Source organism: Pholis gunnellus, assembly GCF_910591455.1.
Source record: "Pholis gunnellus genome assembly, chromosome: 7".
Classification (NCBI taxonomy): Eukaryota; Metazoa; Chordata; class Actinopteri; order Perciformes; family Pholidae; genus Pholis; species Pholis gunnellus.
Window position 1 is genome coordinate 26,366,860 of NC_136533.1, and position 20,851 is coordinate 26,387,710.

The following is a 20,851-nucleotide window of genomic DNA, read 5'->3' on the forward strand; positions in this document are numbered from 1 at the left end:
ACTTTTCTCCCCTAATGTTAATTTTATAGTTGTTTGAAATGCAAGAAGCTAAAGTTTTGGTCCAGCAGAGTCAAATAATTCCATTCTCTTTTTTCTCATTACTCATCACCAGTTTACCAAAACCCCAGTTAATTTGTTGCCATGAGAGCAGCAATGTTGCTCAAACGCAGGTGGCAGCAGGTCCTGATCAAATTATCGCACTGATTACATTGTGTCTCATAGTGATGGTATTGTATGCTCCCACTAACCATGTTACACAACCATAATTACACTGGTGAAGGAGACAGAGAGACGGAGACAGAGGATGACAGTGAGAACCCTTGATCAGCTCAAGATACTCATGGATATTTAAGGTGTAGGTGATACTGTGAATTAATTTCATAAACAGAGAGAGAGTTTGAATATTAAATCTCAGCCATTCAGATCCCGGCCGTGCATTTACTGAAAATTAGTGCAATTGGCTGCTCAAGGGTGTGACAAATTGATTTTTGCAATATTACTAACCAGAGGCACTCATGTAATCCTGACAAAGCACAGTGCAAACTAGAAAAGAAATGTATTATTAATGGTGGGAATAAAGTATGAGCAGGTGGAGTCCAGGCTTTGTCTCAAATCACAGGAGCTAACCTTATCCTCCTTAAACACAGCAAAAAGTTCAAATACAGTTCAAAACACATAGTTTCCAGGAGCTGATAAAGTCCACTATATTATTTAGTTATTTTAATGATATCTGTGCAATTACATTACATTCCTTAATGTGTTTCTACTGTCTCTTTTCTATATTTTTGGAAATGTCGGTTAGTCCAGCACTTTGGTTTCTCAACAGCTGTGACAATTTATACAGACATTCATGGTTCCCAGAGGATGAATCCAAGTGAATTTGGTGACCCCCTGGCCTTTTCCACAGAAGCAAGCAACGGGTTGATATTTGTGGTTCGTGGTTAAATATTTTGACAATTAATGACATGAAATATGACAAAGTAGTATTTTTTTTTGCCTAAACCTAACCCAGTACTTTTGTTGCCTCAATCAAACCAAGTACGTTTGTTGCCTCAATCTAACCAGGTAGTTGTGTTGCCTAAATGTAAGCTTGTAATTTTCTTGCCTAAACCTCACCAAGTAGTATTGTTGTCTAAACCTAACCCAGTACTTTTGTTTCCTAAACCTAACAGCGACATTTTGTTGCCTAAAACTAATCCGGTACTTGCTGAAACCTAACAAAGAAAGTTTGTTGTCTAACCCTAACCAAGTACTTGTGTTGCCTAAATCTAACCAAGTACTTTTGCTGCCTAAACATAACCAAATAGTTAATTAATAAAAGGGTGAATGATCAGCATAAGATTGTGTTGTGCCTGATGAAAATTATTGTATCTGCATTTTTGTGCAACTTTTCTGGCTGTGGAGTTGCATTGTGTGTGTATGCACAATGACTAATCAAGAAAAGAGGTGGACACAACCAGAAAACACACATACAGAACATACAGCAAGATGTAGCAACACGTGTAGCCTACACATACACACACACACAAACAGACTTTTACAACTGTAATCCATTGTATTTGCTGGGGGTTTCCAGTCCAACCACACATAAACAAATACTGTATAATAATACTGTATATGCATAGCACACAAACACACACATATAGAAAACCTCCTGAGACAAGCTCTAATATGACTGTGAAATATTGAGGGTAATTAGCTGCAGGCTCTCCTCCGGCTGATGATGAATAATTTGACAATTTAGCCAGTGCAGTTGAGAAGCCAGAGCGCTTATGGGAGTTGCTGTTCCGCCCCACTGTTCCCCTAGGTCTGATTTCAGCCCAAATGACTTTGTTGTTGATGGAAATGTGTAGTAGTAGACATAGCCACAATTCGTAATTGATTGGAAAATATCCATCCAGCGGAAAACATGTGACATATGGGTATAACTAAACGCCTGACATGCTTCATTGTAGCAGCATACATGCATTGCTTGTGAGTGTCGCAACACATTGTATAGATGCCCTGCAAACACATCAGTGTGTATATGAGAGCCATAGCTGTGTCTGTGTGTTCTCTGTACACTGACAGGCGGCCAGACTAGTACAGTTCCAGAGTGCATGTGACTAGGTCGCCATGACAACAGAACTCCCTGGAGCATGCTGAGAGCAGAGTGACGTCACTGATCTTTGCCTATTGTTTGTGTGGCCTGTTCAGACTTGATTTTAATGTTCGGGATAGAATTTGAATTGGGTTAGGGTCGGGTGTGTGTATGTGTGTTTGTGTCTGTTTGAGCATGTTGTGGGGACTGTTTACACTCGCCTTTGTTGCACGTCCCCATAACGTAAATCATTACATCTTATGGTGGAGACTTGTTTTAGGGTTAGGTTTAGATTTATGTTTAGGCTTAGGTTAAGGTTAGGGTAAGGGTTAGGATGAGGCAAGTAGCGGTTATGGTTAGGGTTTGGGTTTAGTCTCCAGAAAATGAATGTTTTTAATGTAATGTCCTCCAAAGTGATGAAAACATGGCTGTGTGTGTGTCGCTCAATGCTCTCTTCTCTCTCCTACATAACAAAATGAGGGCATCGGTTCCTGTTATGCGCCACTCAGCCACATTCAGTTGCTACAGTGTACTGCCAAACACACACACACAATGGTTTACGTGCACGCACACGGACGTCATATATACTCAAGGCTTACAGAGTAAACACACATGCTAGTGATGGGCTCGCACAAGAGCAGGTGAATACGACCCATCCGCCTTTCCACACACACACGTACTCACTCTAAGTTTTTTCTCCTGTTTAACCAGACAGACAGTATTGATGGGCGCTGAGGAGGAAACTATCTGAAGCAGATCTGTGGGGGAAACTTCAACAAACCACATTTCCCAAGCTGACATAGTCATTTATCACTCCCCCGTACAGTGAGGGGTGCATCCTATTAGGCGATGTGTCGAGGTGTCTGATTAGAGATGTGAAAGTGTTCTTGTTAGTCCATGTGCTTCAATGCTATGTTGCTGTTTGCCTCCCTATAGACTGTTATTGTGTCATAAAGTGCAAGCCCACATAATAGATACGTATTGATTGTGATCAATTTCAATAATAGAATTGAAGCAAAACAAAGCCACGAAGAAAATGTGGGCTCTGTTGTTTCTACAAGCAGCTTCTATCCCCCTTTGTGTCATTTTGTTTCATTCTAGTCACATTAGTCATTATGTATGTAAATGAGGGAAAGGTTATTTTGAAGTGTGATTGTTTTTGGCTAATGGGGAGACAAACTCCCACACTGCTCTTCGATTAAAGCACCACTCATCATATTGTATCCATATTGGACACTAGCTGCGAGTTTTCATCTCTCTGTAATGTAAAACAGGTCACTCTCTTGGGATTCATTAAAAGCAGTGCCCACATAGCTATCAAAATATGAACTGTTTTAAAAAGCCATTTTCGGAAAAAAAGTTCTCAGTGACTTAGTTTGTCCTGTGACAGCTCTGAGAACAGCTGTTGATTTATGACATTTTGATACATCAAATTAATATTTGGTAGTGTTTCTATTGGTCAAAAGTTACTAAGAATGGCAAAGTGTTCAGATTTTTTCAGCCTGAGGCCGATCAAGCATTATTAGCCATACCGGCACACAAATTAATTATTTTACCGCTCTCCATCCTTAAAGGTGCCGTAATCAATATTTCATATAAACTTTGGATTAAATGACTGTGGGTAACTTGAAAGTGTTTGCTCATAGTAACCATCTACAGAGAATTATCACCTAACTCTGCAGTTCCTCTCAGTTTTGCAGTTCTTTTTCAGCCTCTTTCAGCTTAGTGTTTTGGTTTTCCGACCCGCCAACTCAGCTCTGTCTCTCTCTTAGCAGCAGCATGCAGCTGTTTTTAGTGAAAAAATTCTGATAAACTGTTGCATACCTGCCCTGTACTGAATGGCAGACAAAATTGTGAGCAACTTCCTGTTGAAGGTCAAAAAGCATTTAGCAGCTAAAGAGATGTTTTCCTGATTGGTGGAGACTAGGGCTGCAACTAACGATTATTTTAATAATCGATTAATCTGTCGATTATTTCTTCGATTAATCGATGAATCGAAAAAAAAAACAAAGCATTAATTTCCAACCGAAAAACTTGCGTGACGCTGTGGCGCGATAGCCTATCAGCGTTGAGATGTTTCTCCTGTCATCACTAACGTCCTGCCGTCGTTGAATCAGGAAATTAATACTGTAGCCGTCTGTGTTCACCCAGAGCTCTACGATCCCTCATATCAATAGAGACCGGACCAAACTATGTGTATAAATGTGTGTGTGTGTGTAAACCATATAGTGCAAACAATGAATAGATGCTGCCGTATTTACGTCTAGATGACGTTATTGTGAGTGTTGATGGAGCTGCTACAATGTTAGCATAGCCTAGCACCGATCGATCCGAGCTCCATTGAGAAAACAAGTACAAATCGGCATCATTACGTAGTTATTACATTATTACATTATCATTAGTTATTTCGGAGTCCCTTTTTGTCGGTTTATTGCCGTTAAATCACAGCCAAATCAGTTTATTTTGTGTTCATACAGCTGTAGTAAACAGCCGACGTGTGGCTCGCTAGACAGTGAGCTCGATGAAATCCACGGAGCTCCTCTGGACTATGTTATGAACCAGACATGACGGCGTTTAGTTTCCCGTGATATCTGGGACTTCCACAACACGTACTAGGCAGAAATAGAGGTGATTTTTTCCACGGTTGATGGCGGACAGTTGACCGGCTTTCAGGCCCCCTCTCCGGCGCATCCACGAATGAACACAAATAGTTCCCGGCGAGACCGGCGGCGCGAATGAAGCGATTCGCGCCGTGTTCATCGTGTTTGGTGTGAACACGGCATTATTGAGTGGCGTAATAATCGCGCGACACAACGAATGGATAATGAAATTCGTTGCCAACTCTTTTAATAAGCGATTATCATCGATTTTATCGATTCGTTGTTGCAGCCCTAGTGGAGACCAAAACAGTCCTTCGTCTGGAGACTGGTAATCGATACAAACAGATTCTGCATATGGATGCAGCGTCCAAGTAGTATTGCCCTACCGCGTGTGGAAAGCAAAAGAGGCTAAAATGCAATCTGGGAACCAACCGGCTAGTGTACGATGATAATTTAGCTTTTAATTGGTTTCAAATTAGCTTGTGAAAAATCACGGTCATACATGTCGTCTCTCAACTTCCAACAGCAGTCTCACATCTCAAGTTGCTAATCGTTCTGCAAACCAATAATCACTGGCTACACCGGAATCCCAGAAATATAGCCACTTGCCCCCAGAGGTTTATCTGTTGTCAGAATGATAGACGATGAGTTCCAAGATTGGGTGACGAGAGACATGAGTGCAAACATCTGGTTCTGAGAAGTGAAGCCAATGTCTAAGTGCCTGAAACTTGTATTCTCTCTAATGTCCAACAAGGGGCAACTCCTCTTATTGTATAGAATTCTTTGAGGAAATGACCATACTTCTCACTTGATTTATTACTTAGTTTATGGTCTCAATCTCTAGTTTCAAGTCTTCTTCAATACAGCATGATGTTCATTTAGTAAATTATGGTCCCATTTAGAGTAAAATATACCACAAAGCAGGGTACGCTTTAGGGCGGGGCTACCTTGTGATTGACAGGTCGTTACCACAGGGTTGTCTGGCCTGGGAGTTGTCTGTGTTTTCATTTTTGTCTGGCTAATTAACAGACTACAGCTCAGCATAGTGCAGACCAACAAAGGATTTATCTGTGGCACAAAACTGACTCACTGTAAACATGTATATGACTAAGTCTGCATGTCTTTGGACTGTTACATGATTTGTGTGTCTGTGCCTGAATGTGTGTTTTTGCCACTAAAGTGTCTGCTGGCATTCTCTCTGATCTTTTTCCTCCACAGTGTATTTCTGTCTCTTCCTATAAGCCTGTGTGTTTGGGTATGAATTATGCACTGCTCCGTTTCCCCTGATAACACTAACTATGACAGTTTGTGCTCGCTGATGTATCAGCTGTGACTGATGGGTGTTTTTCTGGGTTTGGTTGTTGATGACGTCTGCAATTCCAAAGAGGAAATTCTTCACGGAGTCTGCCGTAAAACGGTCTTGTTGAAAGGTTGATGCCATTAGATATTGCAGGTCATGGGGTTTAACGCAGCACGATAAAAGAAGCATAGAATGAACAAAGCCTTTAGTGCAATGAAAGGTTCTCTCAGTTTGCTGCTTTCCACTTGTCAATCATCTCGTGAGCTGTCTGCCTCATAATGGCAACGAGGAAGACGGGGAAATGCCGCAGCGCTGATATTTTAATTAACTAAACTGTTTTCTCTTTCTCCATCGTGGTTCTTTCCACTGTCACGCTGTTTCTCCAAGATTTACTGTGATAGTTACAACCTGCTCACTGCTAGATATATGACACTAATAAATATATCTAGAGAAAATATCTTCAGTGTGAGAGTTAATTCATTGGAGATAATAGTTCTTAAAGGAATATAAGAATATATAATTAAAGGAATATAGCGTGACAAATTCAGATGTTTTGCTTTCTTGCCAATAGTTAGATGAGAAGATCTATTGGGTAAATGTAAACCTAGAGCCAGTAGTTAATTAGATTAGATTAGTCTATTTTAGCGTAACAACAGAAAGCAGAGGTAACAATAACAGTCTCTTAAAAGGAATGTTCCTATACAAGGAAACTTCTTTGTTAATTATGTTGTGAGTATAACGTATTTTGTTCTGCACTACATTTGTTTTTTACATATCACAAATACGTGTAAAACCAAGAGCCAACTTTGACTTATTTCAATTTAACTCCCGAAAGTGAAAACGTACTTATTTTAAGCCAAACCATGATGGTTTACTATATACCTAACCAACAGTTTTTGATGCGTTGTTTTGTTTCAATTTGCAACGTTGATCACGTTTTTAAAATGCATTTCCCGCTAAACCTAATTGCAGTTTGGTTGTATGGTAACATTATTTTGTAGTAGACAGGGCTGCCAAATCAACTTAGCAAGTAAGTCATTATTAAGTAACAATTGTTTTTTACAACTATAATAATTATACAAAAAACTAAATTTAAAAACCAAGAGTTGCGATTGAACAGGGAACTATTTTTGTAAACTGCAGTGACTTCCTTTTTCAACTGCTATATGTCTATATGTGAGCAAACGTCAGCTAATGAAGACCATGAGACGTAATCCTCAACTCTTGTTTTTCAGAAACAAAAAGAATGTATCTAGATTTTTTGTGATGATTTCGAATAAACAAACATTGGATAAAATGTATTTAACGCAAGCATGTACTTTTTTGAGAGACTGATCTGCAGTATAACTCAGAGTAACTCTTTCTGGTGTTTTCTCTGTTTCTTTTTTGCGCTGTAGCCTACTCGCCGTCTGATGACTTTTACTTCATACTGTGGTGGACATTGTAAGAAGAAAAAAGATTTCAACATTAAAAACTAAAATTACTAAAAATAAATGTAATTTAAATAGATCATTTGAAATGTTTTTTATTATCTATGTATTTTTGGTGAAAGCTAAAACAGTGAGCCATAAATAGCTCTTTTTAATGAGGGAAGGCTGCAAATGGCATCTTTAATTTCAGGCAGCAGTGCAAAAAGTGAATTTGTCTGGATTAGAATTAAGAGTGTCAGGAGGTTAGCCTTCTATTTGCTCGCTTTCATTGGGTCATGCTAAATAAACACTAGCGTTTAATTGATAAGTAGCTTGAACAGTGCTTTAACCAATTACCATCACAGTCATATTCACTATCTTAAATAAACAGCAACCATGGATTTATAACCTAAGCACTAAGTCCGAAGCACAGCGTCACAGACTGCCGGGTGGTTGAATTTGAAAGTGCTGTCTGTCGTCCTGCTAATCTGCCAGACAATCACACGTCAAGCCAGTAAGCCGCCCAGACAGTTAAACAGTCAGTCAGTCAGCTGGAAGCGCTGCGATCATGTCAGTTCGACCTACCGTTGAGTCAGCAGGACATTTCTTCAACTCAACTTTCTTCAGCCGCCCCGGTCAACCAGTAACCAGCATAAAGAGGAAGTCAATCAGTAACAGGCGGCAAGTCAGTCATCTTACAAAATGGGGAACACCGTTCACACAAGAACATGAATCAATGTTGTGCACAAAGGTTTTGACTGCGCAGAAGATTACTAGGATGGAGGTGACAGTGATTACTGTTGTGCTATTCAGAGGATGAGCCTGTCAAACAAAAGATTTTCATTTTGGAAGAAAATAGTAGGGTTGTTTTGACAAATGGCTCACAAAGTGGTGTTTTGTTGAGAAGTGTTCCAATTTGAAAAGATAATAAAAAGAACAGATGCGAAATGAATATAGGACAGACAATGTGGCATACTTTTTCAAGTTTGTTAAAATTAATTAAGTGGGACAGCAATACTTTCTTTTACGTTTTTGAAGATGTATTACAATAATGTTATTTGACAGGTGTAAAGTGAGTACAGTTGCTTGACGGTGTAATTGGTGACATCACCTTCACCCACTATGTGTTTTAATATGGGCTGTGCATGTAACGTGTGTGTACAGCATACGGTGAGTTTCAGTGTGGTTTGATAGATTCTGGAGTCATTTTGCTCGTGCTGTAGATGTGACACTGCCTTGTTGCTCCGGTGATCCCTGTCGGGTATATGAGGTTGCCCTGATGTCAACACTATCTTAGTGTTTTCCTAAATCCCTAGCTGTTGTCAGGAATTCATTAATCTATTCATTATCTATTCATGCTGGTGGAATTGATTCTTCCCATTGTTGCTTGTGTTGGAATTATAGTCGGTTTAAAAGCATTCGCTGACAGTCATTTCTGGTTAAATCCGCTGTGGGCAGAAAGATAATTTAAGCAGTAGTGGTTAATATCATATTGATTATCATTCTGGACCATTTATGACCTGTTCTTCTTGGACATATTAGCACAGCCCATTTCCTATTAAGAGAGGGACCTTCATTTTTTTAATGTGGCTGAAGCACATTTTCAGTTGCTGCTGTAGTGGACTTAAAAGCAGCTGTGGGAACTATGTCCATCACGCATGCAAAAACATTAGGAGATAAACAAGGTTCATTTTTCACAGCAAGTCCATCACTGATCTCCTGTTTCTTGTTCCTCCCCACCTTTCTCTCTCTCTCTCTCTCTCTCTCTCTCTCCCTCCCCCTCCCCCTCCCTATTTATTTGCTCTATTGTTCTATCGATCAGTTCACTTTTTCCAGGTCCTAAGGAAACGGTGATGTTTAACGGCCGGGTGACGTTTAATGGCCGCCCCATCTTGAGCTAGCTGGAGTCCTCGCAATCGTAGATCTTTCATCAACGGAAACACTCTTGTCATGGAAACCCCCTACCTTCAGACTGCGTTCCTCGACCCCCCTTGTACAAGGTGTAATTGCTGAGGGAGGGGAGGTAATGCTGAGACAAGCTTGTCTGTGAAGATCCCAAAAAATATCACCCTAAACCATGTAGTGTACCTCTCTCCAAGGAGGGGGGAGGGTCTACATTTGAGTCTGGTTTCTTTTTTTATTTATTCATGTTCATTTTATCTCTGGAATAGATTTGCGTTCGCTTGTTCAAAGAGTGCATGTGGGTGTGGACATAGAGTGCGAGGTGAGGAGAAAGCGACAGAGAAAGGAAGAAAGAGGGAGAAAGGAAAGAAAAGAGATGGTCCTCCACACCACCCCTTACTCCGGGGCCTGTCTGCACTTCCTGGATGGCTTGTCGTGGAGCCTGGTGTTCCCTTGTTATTGGCTCCTGGACCAGCTCCTGGCCTCCTGTGTGGCCACATCGCTGGAGAAGCGTCGACGCTCCCAAGACCCCTGCTCCTTCCTCACCGTGTGCTTGCTGATCTCTGCGCCACTTTACCTGCTCCTCCTCTTCGCCTCCCTGCCCTTCGCCCTGCTGGGCTTCGTCATCTGGGCTCCCCTGCAGGCCGTCCGCCAGCCATATTTGTACACCTACCGCAGGTTAGTGTCGCCTTTAGTGGCACGTTGTTTTTTTACTACCTCTTGTTTTCAAATCAAACCTCTTATCCCTTGCCTGTGGTGTTGCTAGTGCTAGTTTTCTCAAAATGTAAACCACAAAGCCATTATAGCCAAAGTGGACAGGAATAACATTGAAATAGTCAATTTTTTATCTGCTCCTTTCACGTCCTCTGAAGGTCCTCAGAAGGTCCTCTGAAAGTCCTGCTTTAGTTGCTGCACGCTCATATTGTAGGAAACAAACGAAGTGCATTGACAGTCAAAGTTTTTGCTGATAAGTTCTGTAGGTTGACTTAATCAATGGCAGGAGACTTTCCAGGCTTGAATGGGCGTGAAACTCTCAACTGTATCTTTAGTACAAAACATAAGCAACTATATTAGAAGAAATCTGCTCCTTTGATTAAAAAGATAAAAGAAACTTAAAGCTAAGTCAGTGTTCATAAAGACACAAGGACAGATCATTAACTGTATACTTTTTTGGTACAAAACATCCACTTACAAGTTCAACATTCTGCCGTGTGCACCAGTAAGTGTCTCCAGCACCACATTTTGACACACAAGCATTGTTGTCGTGTAAAGGCTGGGCGATAATTCAATATAATCATTTTTCGTCTTTCAATGGAATCATGTCATGATGAATTGATTTATAGACGTCGTCTGAATTGATAATAATGAGGCATCAGGTACGTACTAACTTCATTTACTCAAAAAATCTGATGTGAAATATTTTGAGTCATTTTGAAGATTTGTTTTTACATCTTTACGTTACCCCTCAGTTCAATATGTTTAACACGTGTGTATGTATGGATTTGTAGTTTTTGCTTTATAATTATATTTGAAGCTGTTATGCTCATTTTAGATTGAATAATTACCAACCCTAGCATAGCAGCTGATGTTATACCATCGCAAGATGATCTCTGAAAACAGACAGATCCTTGACGATTTTCTCCAAACCTATTCATCAAATGGGTTTCTGAATCTATCTGAGATAAAAAAAATAGGCCATTCACTTGCGAAATCATGCTTCATTTTATATCTACAGTGCCAGTTGTTGAGTTTGGAAATTTCAAGAGGCAGAAAATGGAGTCATTATCTACTGTAAAGAGTTTGCTCATTGGTCTGGCCTACAGCTGCCAGGCTCAATCAGTTCTCAGCAAGTGTTTGGTTATCCAAACACACAGCAAAGTGGCTACCCATCATAATCTCACAATGTTAGACATTCCCTTTGTTATCTGTATTTGTTTCCAGTAATTATACTGCTACCTCAAAATGAATGTGGTAATGGTTAAGTGAAGTGGTTCCAGGTTTTTCCATAATATAGGATCAAAGAGCAGCGATGGAGTAAGTAGAAAAGGATAGATTGATAGATTTGGGAAGAAAAACATAATGAAATGAAAATAAAATTGTGGTTGTATGGAAAGCATACAACAACAGAAAAGGATATAAAGATAAGAAAGAAACAAAGTGGAAAAATAATGACTTCTATCAAGGTAATTGCAGTAAGTTAATGCGGAAAATATCCCATGGTACAAGCTAGATATGCATAAAGTTTCTACAAATGAGGCTGCATTTTAGTTATGAAAATGTGTCTTCCCCTCGACATAACCATACAATGAGCCAGGTAGCGGTTTCTCCCTGCTTCCAGGCTTTATGCTAGGCTAGCTAATAAGATAACCGTATTTCCTAAACTCAGATTATTCTTTTCATACATTATGGAGGGTTATTTGTGTGCTCCACAGCCTCTGTTTGATTTGATTTAGTGTTTCCGTTGCTTACCCTTGTGCAGGCCAGACAAACACCAGGCCGAGCAGGGCCAGGCCGGGCCAGGGGGGGTTGGCCTTGGGGAATGGAGGCCACAGGGCAGAAGCTTCTGTTTCTGCAGTGCCAACGTGTGCCTGCTGCCCGACTCTCTGGCCAGGTTCAACAACCTGTCGGACACACACAGGAGAGCCCGGGAGGTGGGGAAGAGGATCCGCAATGGTGCCAGTCGGCCTCAGATTAAGATCTACATCGACTCACCTACCAACACTTCCATCAGGTGAGGCGAGCTTGCTCATGGGCTCCTTCTGCTTACGTCTTAGCAGCAGTGAAAGCATTCACTCTTGTCATACATATAAATGTAATAAATACATTTTGAATAGTTCTTTATTTCTGTTCGGTTCATCAGTGCGGCATCCTTCAGCAGCCTTGCCACAGGTTTCCGCCGCACCTCCTCTCTGGACCAGCGTCCAGACCAAACACACACCACCAACGGCCCAGCCGACACCGAAACCGAGTGCCCAATTCACCCCTCAGGTGCCGCCAACTGCCCCGTACACCCGTCTGCAGGAGACCAAGGTACCTCTGAATGCCCTCTTCACCCAGAGGGAGGAGACACGACAGAAGACTGTTCCCTCCACCCTGCAGGGACTAACAGCAGCTCAGAGTGTCCCGTTCACATCTCAGGGGAGGCTTCAGACTGCCCCTTGCATTCCACAGGGGCTCAAATTGGTCAAGGCCATCATGACTGTCCCGGGCATGGGGAAGGGATCCAGACAAAAGCGTCCTCAGACTGCCCTCTTCACGCATCAGCGGTTCAAATCAGCATCAGCGCCCCAGAGCCAGACCCACAGGAGGAGGAGGTTGAAACAGGGAACCATCGGACTGGGGATCAGGTGGCGGGAGACACGGGCAGTATGACTGCCTCCAGGGAATCCCTCGCTCGTTATCATGGTGGTGACGGTGGCGTTGGCATGTCCTCCAACAATACTCTTTCCCATGTCCCTCGCACGTCAATCTTCAAGCGCCCCGGTAGAAAACGCCGCCATGGAGATGAAACATTCGACCACGAGATCTCTGCCTTTTTCCCTGCCAACTTGGATTTTCTGGCTCTACAGGAAGTGTTTGACCACGGGTCGACGACCAGACTGCGGTGTCAGCTGCATCGTTACTTCCCTTACGTGCTGAGCGACGTTGGTCGGTACGGCTGGAAAGGATGCTGCTCAAGCTTCAAATTCCTGAACAGTGGGCTGATGCTGGCAAGCCGCTACCCAATCCTGGATGCAAGGTTTGAGTGCTACACCAACGGGAGAGGGGAGGACGCACTGGCAGCCAAGGGCGCGCTGTTTGCCAAGGTCAGAATTTTGCTTTATTTTTTCTTCCTCATATTCTTTTTTTTTCAGTCATACTTAATAGTTTGATATTTTAGGATATTGCTTGTTTGCTTTCTTGCAAAGAGTTGGTCGGAATATTGATTCCTATCTTATATTTCTCCCATCACTATGGAATTAGAGCAAGAATCTTAGCTTAGCATAAAAACTGGAAACGGACAAACAGCAACCCTGGATCTGTCCCGTACAACTTGTTGAGACCACTTCACGGTGACGACAAAACTCCAGGAAGTGACTATACCCAGCCAAGGAATAGACTGGCTCATAACACTTAGCACTAAAGGACTTGTCAATTTGTCAATATTTACCTTTTTTTGTACAGATTAAACAAACCAGATATGATGAGTTCATGAGTGATTCTTTTTTACCTTTGGACACAGCCAGGTTAGCAGTTTCCCCTTGCTTCCTGTGTCTGTCTTTATGCTAAGCTAAGCTAACCATCTCTGGATCCACTCTTGCAAGAAAGCGAATTGTACATTTCCCAAAAAGAATGACCACCACGCAATCAGGAAGCCAATATAATCCTTATTTTTCATAGAGCACTTTTCATAGTTCTCAAAGACACTTTACGAATGTTGAAATCATCATATAAAACAACACACTGAAAATATACAACACACAACATCACTACACACGTGTCCTAAAGCTCTGTAACATTTTTAGTCAAATTCTACCTCCATAAAAAACGTATTTTTACAGTTTTGAGACAGACAAGCCCTTTTGTCATTTTGCCATGGTTTCACAAAGTAGTTTCAGAGTCGCTGTCGCTGAAAGGTCAGCGCAGAGACCACTTTGAGAAATGTCATAAGTAATATCCCGGTCTATATTTAGACCGGGGCTGCTTTTTGTAGGCTTTGACAAGATCACAGAAGTAGTCAAAAGAATTAGACAACTTGGATTGTGTATGTTTAAGTGCTCATTATATTTCAAAATGAGCTGAATTAGAACTAAATGTCACAGTGGACCTAATTTTTAGCTTTCCCCGCAGCAGAAATGTGTCTGAGCTCTGATCGCTGCTTGGTGCTGTTTCAGCCAAAAGCTAATCTTGTCATCTCTGATGCCCGCTATCCGTACCGTTGGCGAGGCAGTAATTGAATCTGCCCATTAAGTCTATTTATACTAAATTAACTCATCGTACATTTGTGAAAGACAAAAAGTGAGTGTGAAAGACAGACGGAGAGTCAGCCTGCCAGCTGTCATTAGCTGCATTAATTACCGTAGATCTCCGTAGTATGGAAAAGACATTATCAGAGCCTGCTTCAAGAACTTTGGTGCACCGGTATCTATCTGCTCTACTTCCTATCCCGTTTGATGCCCTTGTGTAGATAATGTCACTCGGTACATGTTTGATGCACTATTGCCACAATGTTGCAGTGACGGAGAATCCGCCCATTGCAGACAGTACTCGGTAAATACACTTATTTACACCCACATCCATTCACACATTACCCGTCTGTCATTGTGGAGAGTAAATGCACCACAGTAATTAACAAACACTCAAAGCTTTCCACATCTCCCACTGCTACGTGGAGAGAAAAAAGCATAAAACAAAAAAATTTCGTCATTTTCAAGGTCTAATGCGTTTGTGAAGAAATTAGCACAATTCCACATCTGTGTTTATACATGTTATTGAAAACACATTGATGATAAACAATAAAATGGCTTGTAGGATAATATGCAAATCCTTAAGATTCCAGTCCTGACCAGATTTTGAATCTCAATATAAATGAAAACTAAGGGAGTGCTTTCCAAGTTTAGCAGTTTGGAGACTTTAGCTGCTACCAGAATTCAATACTGACATCAGAATTGTGTCAATAGACAATAACAGTGATACAGCATTTCTTTCAATTGCCATTGTGTTACCTCCTTCCGCAAAACATAGTGACTTAACAGACATATTTAAATACAAATCTTTTAGATTGCCCCTTTGACTGTTTATAATTATCGAAACATAATTAGGGCCCGAGCACTGACAACGTCGGGTCCGCGAGGTCCCTATTGTATCTGTAGGAATTATTAGGGCCCGAGCACCGACAACGTCGGGTCCGCGAGGTCCCTATTGTATCTGTAGGAATTATTAGGGCCCGAGCACCGACAACGTCGGGTCCGCGAGGTCCCTATTGTATCTGTAGGAATTATTATTAGGGCCCGAGCACCGACAACGTCGGGTCCGCGAGGTCCCTATTGTATCTGTAGGAATTCTTATTCTTATTCTTCCCTATGATGAAAATGCGTTTAAGGGTATCTGACATGTCCCCAACCTCCCCATATTTGGCGAGCATATCAGGACTGCGGGAAATTTTGATATTTTATGGGTCCAATGCTCGAGCATGACAAAATGACTCGCTAGCGCCCCCTAGAAGTTGGAAAGGCAAGCCCCGACAGCCCGTATGTCCAAATTACTTAAGATTTTACAGACATGAGCAACTGAATGAGTTCTACAAAAAATCCTCTTGGGACCCTAAGCTCCGCCTACCAAAATCTTCCGCCATTTTGAATTTTGTAAAAAAAAAAAAAAAATCACTTCTCCTAGACCCCGTGTCTGATTGGTACCAAACTTGCTGTGAATCATTATTGGATATCTATCATCAACAGTTATGAAAAGTTTGTTGATATCTTATTGCATTAAGAATATATGGACCAATGAATTTCATGAGGAATTGGCCTTCTACAGCAATATATATAACTTCAAAACCATGTGGCTTATCACCACGAAATCTGTAGCATATGTTCACATTGTGTCCTGTAACATACCCTCAAATTTTTATTCCATACAACCTCTAGGGGGCGATGCAGTAATACTCCCATTTTGAGGCATTTTGAGGCATTTTTCATTGTTTTCAGGCATTGTACTTTAACGAACTCCTCCCACAGAATTTATACAATCAACTTCAAATTTGGTCAAGATGATCTAAAGACATTCATGATGAAAAGTTACTGAAATGGTGTACTGACATTGAACGACCTTTGTTTTATGTGGCGCCCATGTCAGGCACATTTCGTGCCGTTCGCCATGAAAGAGGAAGTTGTTGTAACTACAAGGTACTTTATTCAATCTGCCCCAAACTTGTTTTGCATGATGCTGGTCCAAGCCTGAACACATTTCCATGCCAACATTTTTACAAAGTCATAGCGCCACCTACTGGCACAAGAAAATGACAAGTTTTATACTTTGATGTACTTCGACTAGGAAGTTGCCCAAACCGCTCTCAAATATGGTAAGGTAATTTGTAAGACAATGATGATGCTTCATCATGAATATTGTGTGTTGTCGTTAAACGCTGTTGCCGTGGCAACATGTCATTTGCCATGAAAAATGAAGCTTATTTTTCTGTGGCTTAGGATGCTCAACAAGCCTTGGAACTTTGCACAGGTGTCATAGGTGATGGAAATAAATATTTCATATGGCTTTTTGGCTTGACCCTTTCAAATTGCCTCGATAGCGCCCCCTACAAATATTCAAAAATGCAGCCCCAGCGCTACGTTTGACCTACATGTATGCAATTTGGTAGCCACGTGTATCATATGAAGACTTAAAAAAAAGTGTCTTGGGACCATGCTCTAAAATTAACGGAAAGTCGGCCATTTTGATTTTTGTGTGAATTTCCCCATGCTTTCTAGTCGCTATACTTTAACAAACTCCTCCTAGGGACTTTGTCAGATCCACTTCAAATTTGGTCAGTATAATCTAAAGACTGTTGCAATTAAAAGTTACTAAAATTTTTACGTTTGCTGGAATGGCGTAGCCGTGGCATGGCGGCCATTTTAAGTGATTCGCCGTTAAACAAGCTGATGTAACTCCACTGGAATTGCTCAAATCTGTCCCAAACTTGCCATACTTGATAATAGTCATGGCCTGAGGATGTCTATGAGCCAATTTCCACTTAAAGTCATAGTGCCACCTACTGACAACAGGAAGACAGCGTTATGTGACACTGAATTGGATATACATGATGTGGTCTATATTTGATATAGAGCAACATAATGCATGTTTGCGCATGTTCTCTAGCGCCACATAGTGGATACAGGAACTGGTGAAATATTTGCACTCCATAATTTCCAGTGTCACACAGTCCAATCATTAAAAATACGTCTAACTTGTGGGCTCGCTGTCTGATGGTCGCAGATGTTTATGGCCGCTTCTGCCGGCATTCTGCCAGTACCTCCGACGTGCGGGAGGATGCGAGGGCCCGTACATCGCTGCTTGCAGCTTTAATTAGGGCCCGAGCACCGACAACGTCGGGTCCGCGAGGTCCCTATTGTATCTGTAGGAATTATTATTATTATTCTTCCCTATGATGAAAATGCGTTTAAGGGTATCTGACATGTCCCCAACCTCCCCATATTTGGCGAGCATATCAGGACTGCGGGAAATTTTGATATTTTATGGGTCCAATGCTCGAGCATGACAAAATGACTCGCTAGCGCCCCCTAGAAGTTGGAAAGGCAAGCCCCGACAGCCCGTATGTCCAAATTACTTACGATTTTACAGACATGAGCAACTGAATGAGTTCTACAAAAAATCCTCTTGGGACCCTAAGCTCCGCCTACCAAAATCTTCCGCCATTTTGAATTTTGTAAAAAAAAAAAAAAAATCACTTCTCCTAGACCCCGTGTCTGATTGGTACCAAATTTGCTGTAAATCATTATTGGATATCTATCATCAACAGTTATGAAAAGTTTGTTGATATCTTATTGCATTAAGAATATATGGACCAATGAATTTCATGAGGAATTGGCCTTCTACAGCAATATATATAACTTCAAAACCATGTGGCTTTTCATCACGAAATCTTTAGCATATGTTCACATTGTGTCCTGTAACATACCCTCAAATTCTTATTCCATACAACCTCTAGGGGGCGATGCAGTAATACTCCCATTTCTTTGCATTTTGAGGCATTTTTCATTGTTTTCAGGCATTGTACTTTAACGAACTCCTCCCACAGAATTTATACAATCAACTTCAAATTTGGTCAAGATGATCTAAAGACATTCATGATGAAAAGTTACTGAAATGGTGTACTGACATTGAACGACCTTCGTTTTATGTGGCGCCCATGTCAGGCACATTTCGTGCCGTTCGCCATGAAAGAGGAAGTTGTTGTAACTACAAGGTGCTTTATTCAATCTGCCTCAAACTTGTTTTGCATGATGCTGGTCCAGGCCTGAACACATCTCCATGCCAACATTTTCACAAAGTCATAGCGCCACCTACTGGCACAAGGAAATGACAAGTTTTACACTTTGATGTACTTCGACTAGGAAGTTGCCCAGATCACTCTCAAATATGGTAAGGTAATTTGTAAGACAATGATGATGCTTCATCATGAATATTGTGAGTTGTCGTTAAACGCTGTTGCCGTGGCAACGCGTCATTCGCCATGAAAAATGAAGCTTATTTTTCTGTGGCTTAGGATGCTCAACAAGCCTTGGAACTTTGCAGAGGTGTCATAGGTGATGGAAATAAATATTTCATATGGCTTTTTGGCTTGACACTTTCAAATTGCCTCGATAGCGCCCCCTACAAATATTCAAAAACCCAGCCCCAGCGCTACGTTTGACCTACATGTATGCAATTTGGTAGCCACGTGTATCATATGAAGACTTAAAAAAAAGTGTCTTGGGACCATGCTCTAAAATTAACGGAAAGGCGGCCATTTTGATTTTTGTGTGAATTTTCCCATGCTTTCAAGTCGCTATACTTTAACAAACTCCTCCTAGGGACTTTGTCAGATCCACTTCAAATTTGGTCAGTATAATCTAAAGACTGTTGCAATTAAAAGTTACTAAAAGTTTTACGTTTAATGGAATGGCGTAGCCGTGGCATGGCGGCCATTTTAAGTGATTCGCCGTTAAACAAGCTGATGTAACTCCACTGGACTTGCTCAAATCTGTCCCAAACTTGCCATACTTGATAATAGTCATGGCCTGAGGATGTCTATGAGCCAATTTCCACTTAAAGTCATAGTGCCACCTACTGGCAACAGGGAGACAGCGTTATGTGACACACTGAATTGGATTTACACAATGTGGCCTATACTTGATATCGAGCAAAATAATGCATGTTTGCGCGTGTTCTCTAGCGCCACATAGTGGATACAGGAACTGGTGAAATATTTGCGTTACATAATTTCCAGTGTCACACAGTCAAAGCATTAAAAATACGTCTACCTTGTGGGCTCGCTGTCTGATGGTCGCAGATATTTATGGCCGCTTCTGCCGTCATCCCGCCAGTACCCCCGACGTGCGGGAGGATGCGAGGGCCCGTACATCGCTGCTTGCAGCTTTAATTATTCTTATTCCCTCCAATGAAAATGCGTTTAAGGGTATGTGTCATGTCCCCAACCTCCCCATATTTGGCGAGCATATCAAGACTGCGGAAATTTTTTATATTTTATGGGTCCAATGCTCGAGCATACAAAATTACTCGCTAGCGCCCCCTAGACTTTGGAAAGGTAAGACCCGACAGCCCGTATGTCCAAATTACTTAAGATTTTACAGACATGAGCAACTGAATGAGTTCTATAAAAAATCATGTTGGGACCCTAAGCTCCGCCTACCAAAATCTTCCGCCATTTTGAATTTTGTAAAAAAAAAAAAAAAAATTACTTCTCCTAAACCCTGGGTCTGATTGGTACCAAACTTGCTGTGAATCATTATTGGATATCTATCATCAACAGTTATGAAAAGTTTGTTGATATCTTATTGCATTAAGAATATATGGACCAATGAATTTCATGAGGAATTGGCCTTCTACAGCAATATATATAACTTCAAAACCATGTGGCTTATCATCATGAAATCTGTAGCATATGTTCACATTGTGTCCTGTAACATACCCTCAAATTATTATTCCATACAACCTCTAGGGGGCGATGCAGTAATACTCCCATTTCTTTGCATTTTGAGGCATTTTTCATTGTTTTCAGGCATTGTACTTTAACAAACTCCTCCCACAGAATTTATACAATCAACTTCAAATTTGGTCAAGATGATCTAAAGACATTAATGATGAAAAGTTACTGAAATGGTGTACTGACATTGAACGACCTTCGTTTTATGTGGCGCCCATGTCAGGCACATTTCGTGCCGTTCGCCATGAAAGAGGAAGTTGTTGTAACTACAAGGTACTTTATTCAATCTGCCCCAAACTTGTTTTGCATGATGCTGGTCCAGGCCTGAACACATCTCCATGCCAACATTTTCACAAAGTCATAGCGCCACCTACTGGCACAAGGAAATGACAAGTTTTATACTTTGATGTACTTCGACTAGGAAGTTTCCCAGATCAGTCTAAAATTTGGTAGGGTATGCCGTAAGACATGATGATGCGTCATCATGAATATTGTGAGTTGTCGTTAAACGCTGTTGCCGTGGCAACGCGTCATTCGCCATGAAAAATGAAGCTTATTTTTCTGTGGCTTAGGATGCTCAACGAGCCTTGGAACTTTGCACAGGTGTCATAGGTGATGGAAAGAAATATTTCATATGGCCTTTTGGCTTGACACTTTCAAATTGTCTCGATAGCGCCCCCTACAAATATTCAAAAACGCAGCCCCAGCGCTGTTTGACCTACATGTATGCAATTTGGTAGGCACGTGTATCATATGAAGACTTAAAAAAAATATCTTGCGACCATGCTCTAAAATTAACGGAAAGTCGGCCATTTTTATTTTTGTGTGAATTTTCCCATGTTTTCTAGTCGCTATACTTTA

At 41.2% G+C, this 20,851-nt stretch overlaps 1 protein-coding gene across 1 annotated transcript in view; it reads left to right on the top strand.

The window, feature by feature from the left end:
- Nucleotides 1-9,667: 9,667 nt before the first annotated feature.
- smpd3 (sphingomyelin phosphodiesterase 3) overlaps nt 9,668-20,851 on the top strand; it is a gene marked incomplete at both ends in the record, with an annotated part of 46,835 nt that continues 35,651 nt past the window's right edge. The window contains 3 exons of the mRNA XM_079163342.1: nt 9,668-9,969; nt 11,771-12,022; nt 12,152-13,097. Of these exons, the coding sequence (XP_079019468.1) occupies nt 9,668-9,969; nt 11,771-12,022; nt 12,152-13,097 (1,500 nt within the window). The remainder of the gene's footprint in view (nt 9,970-11,770; nt 12,023-12,151; nt 13,098-20,851) is intronic.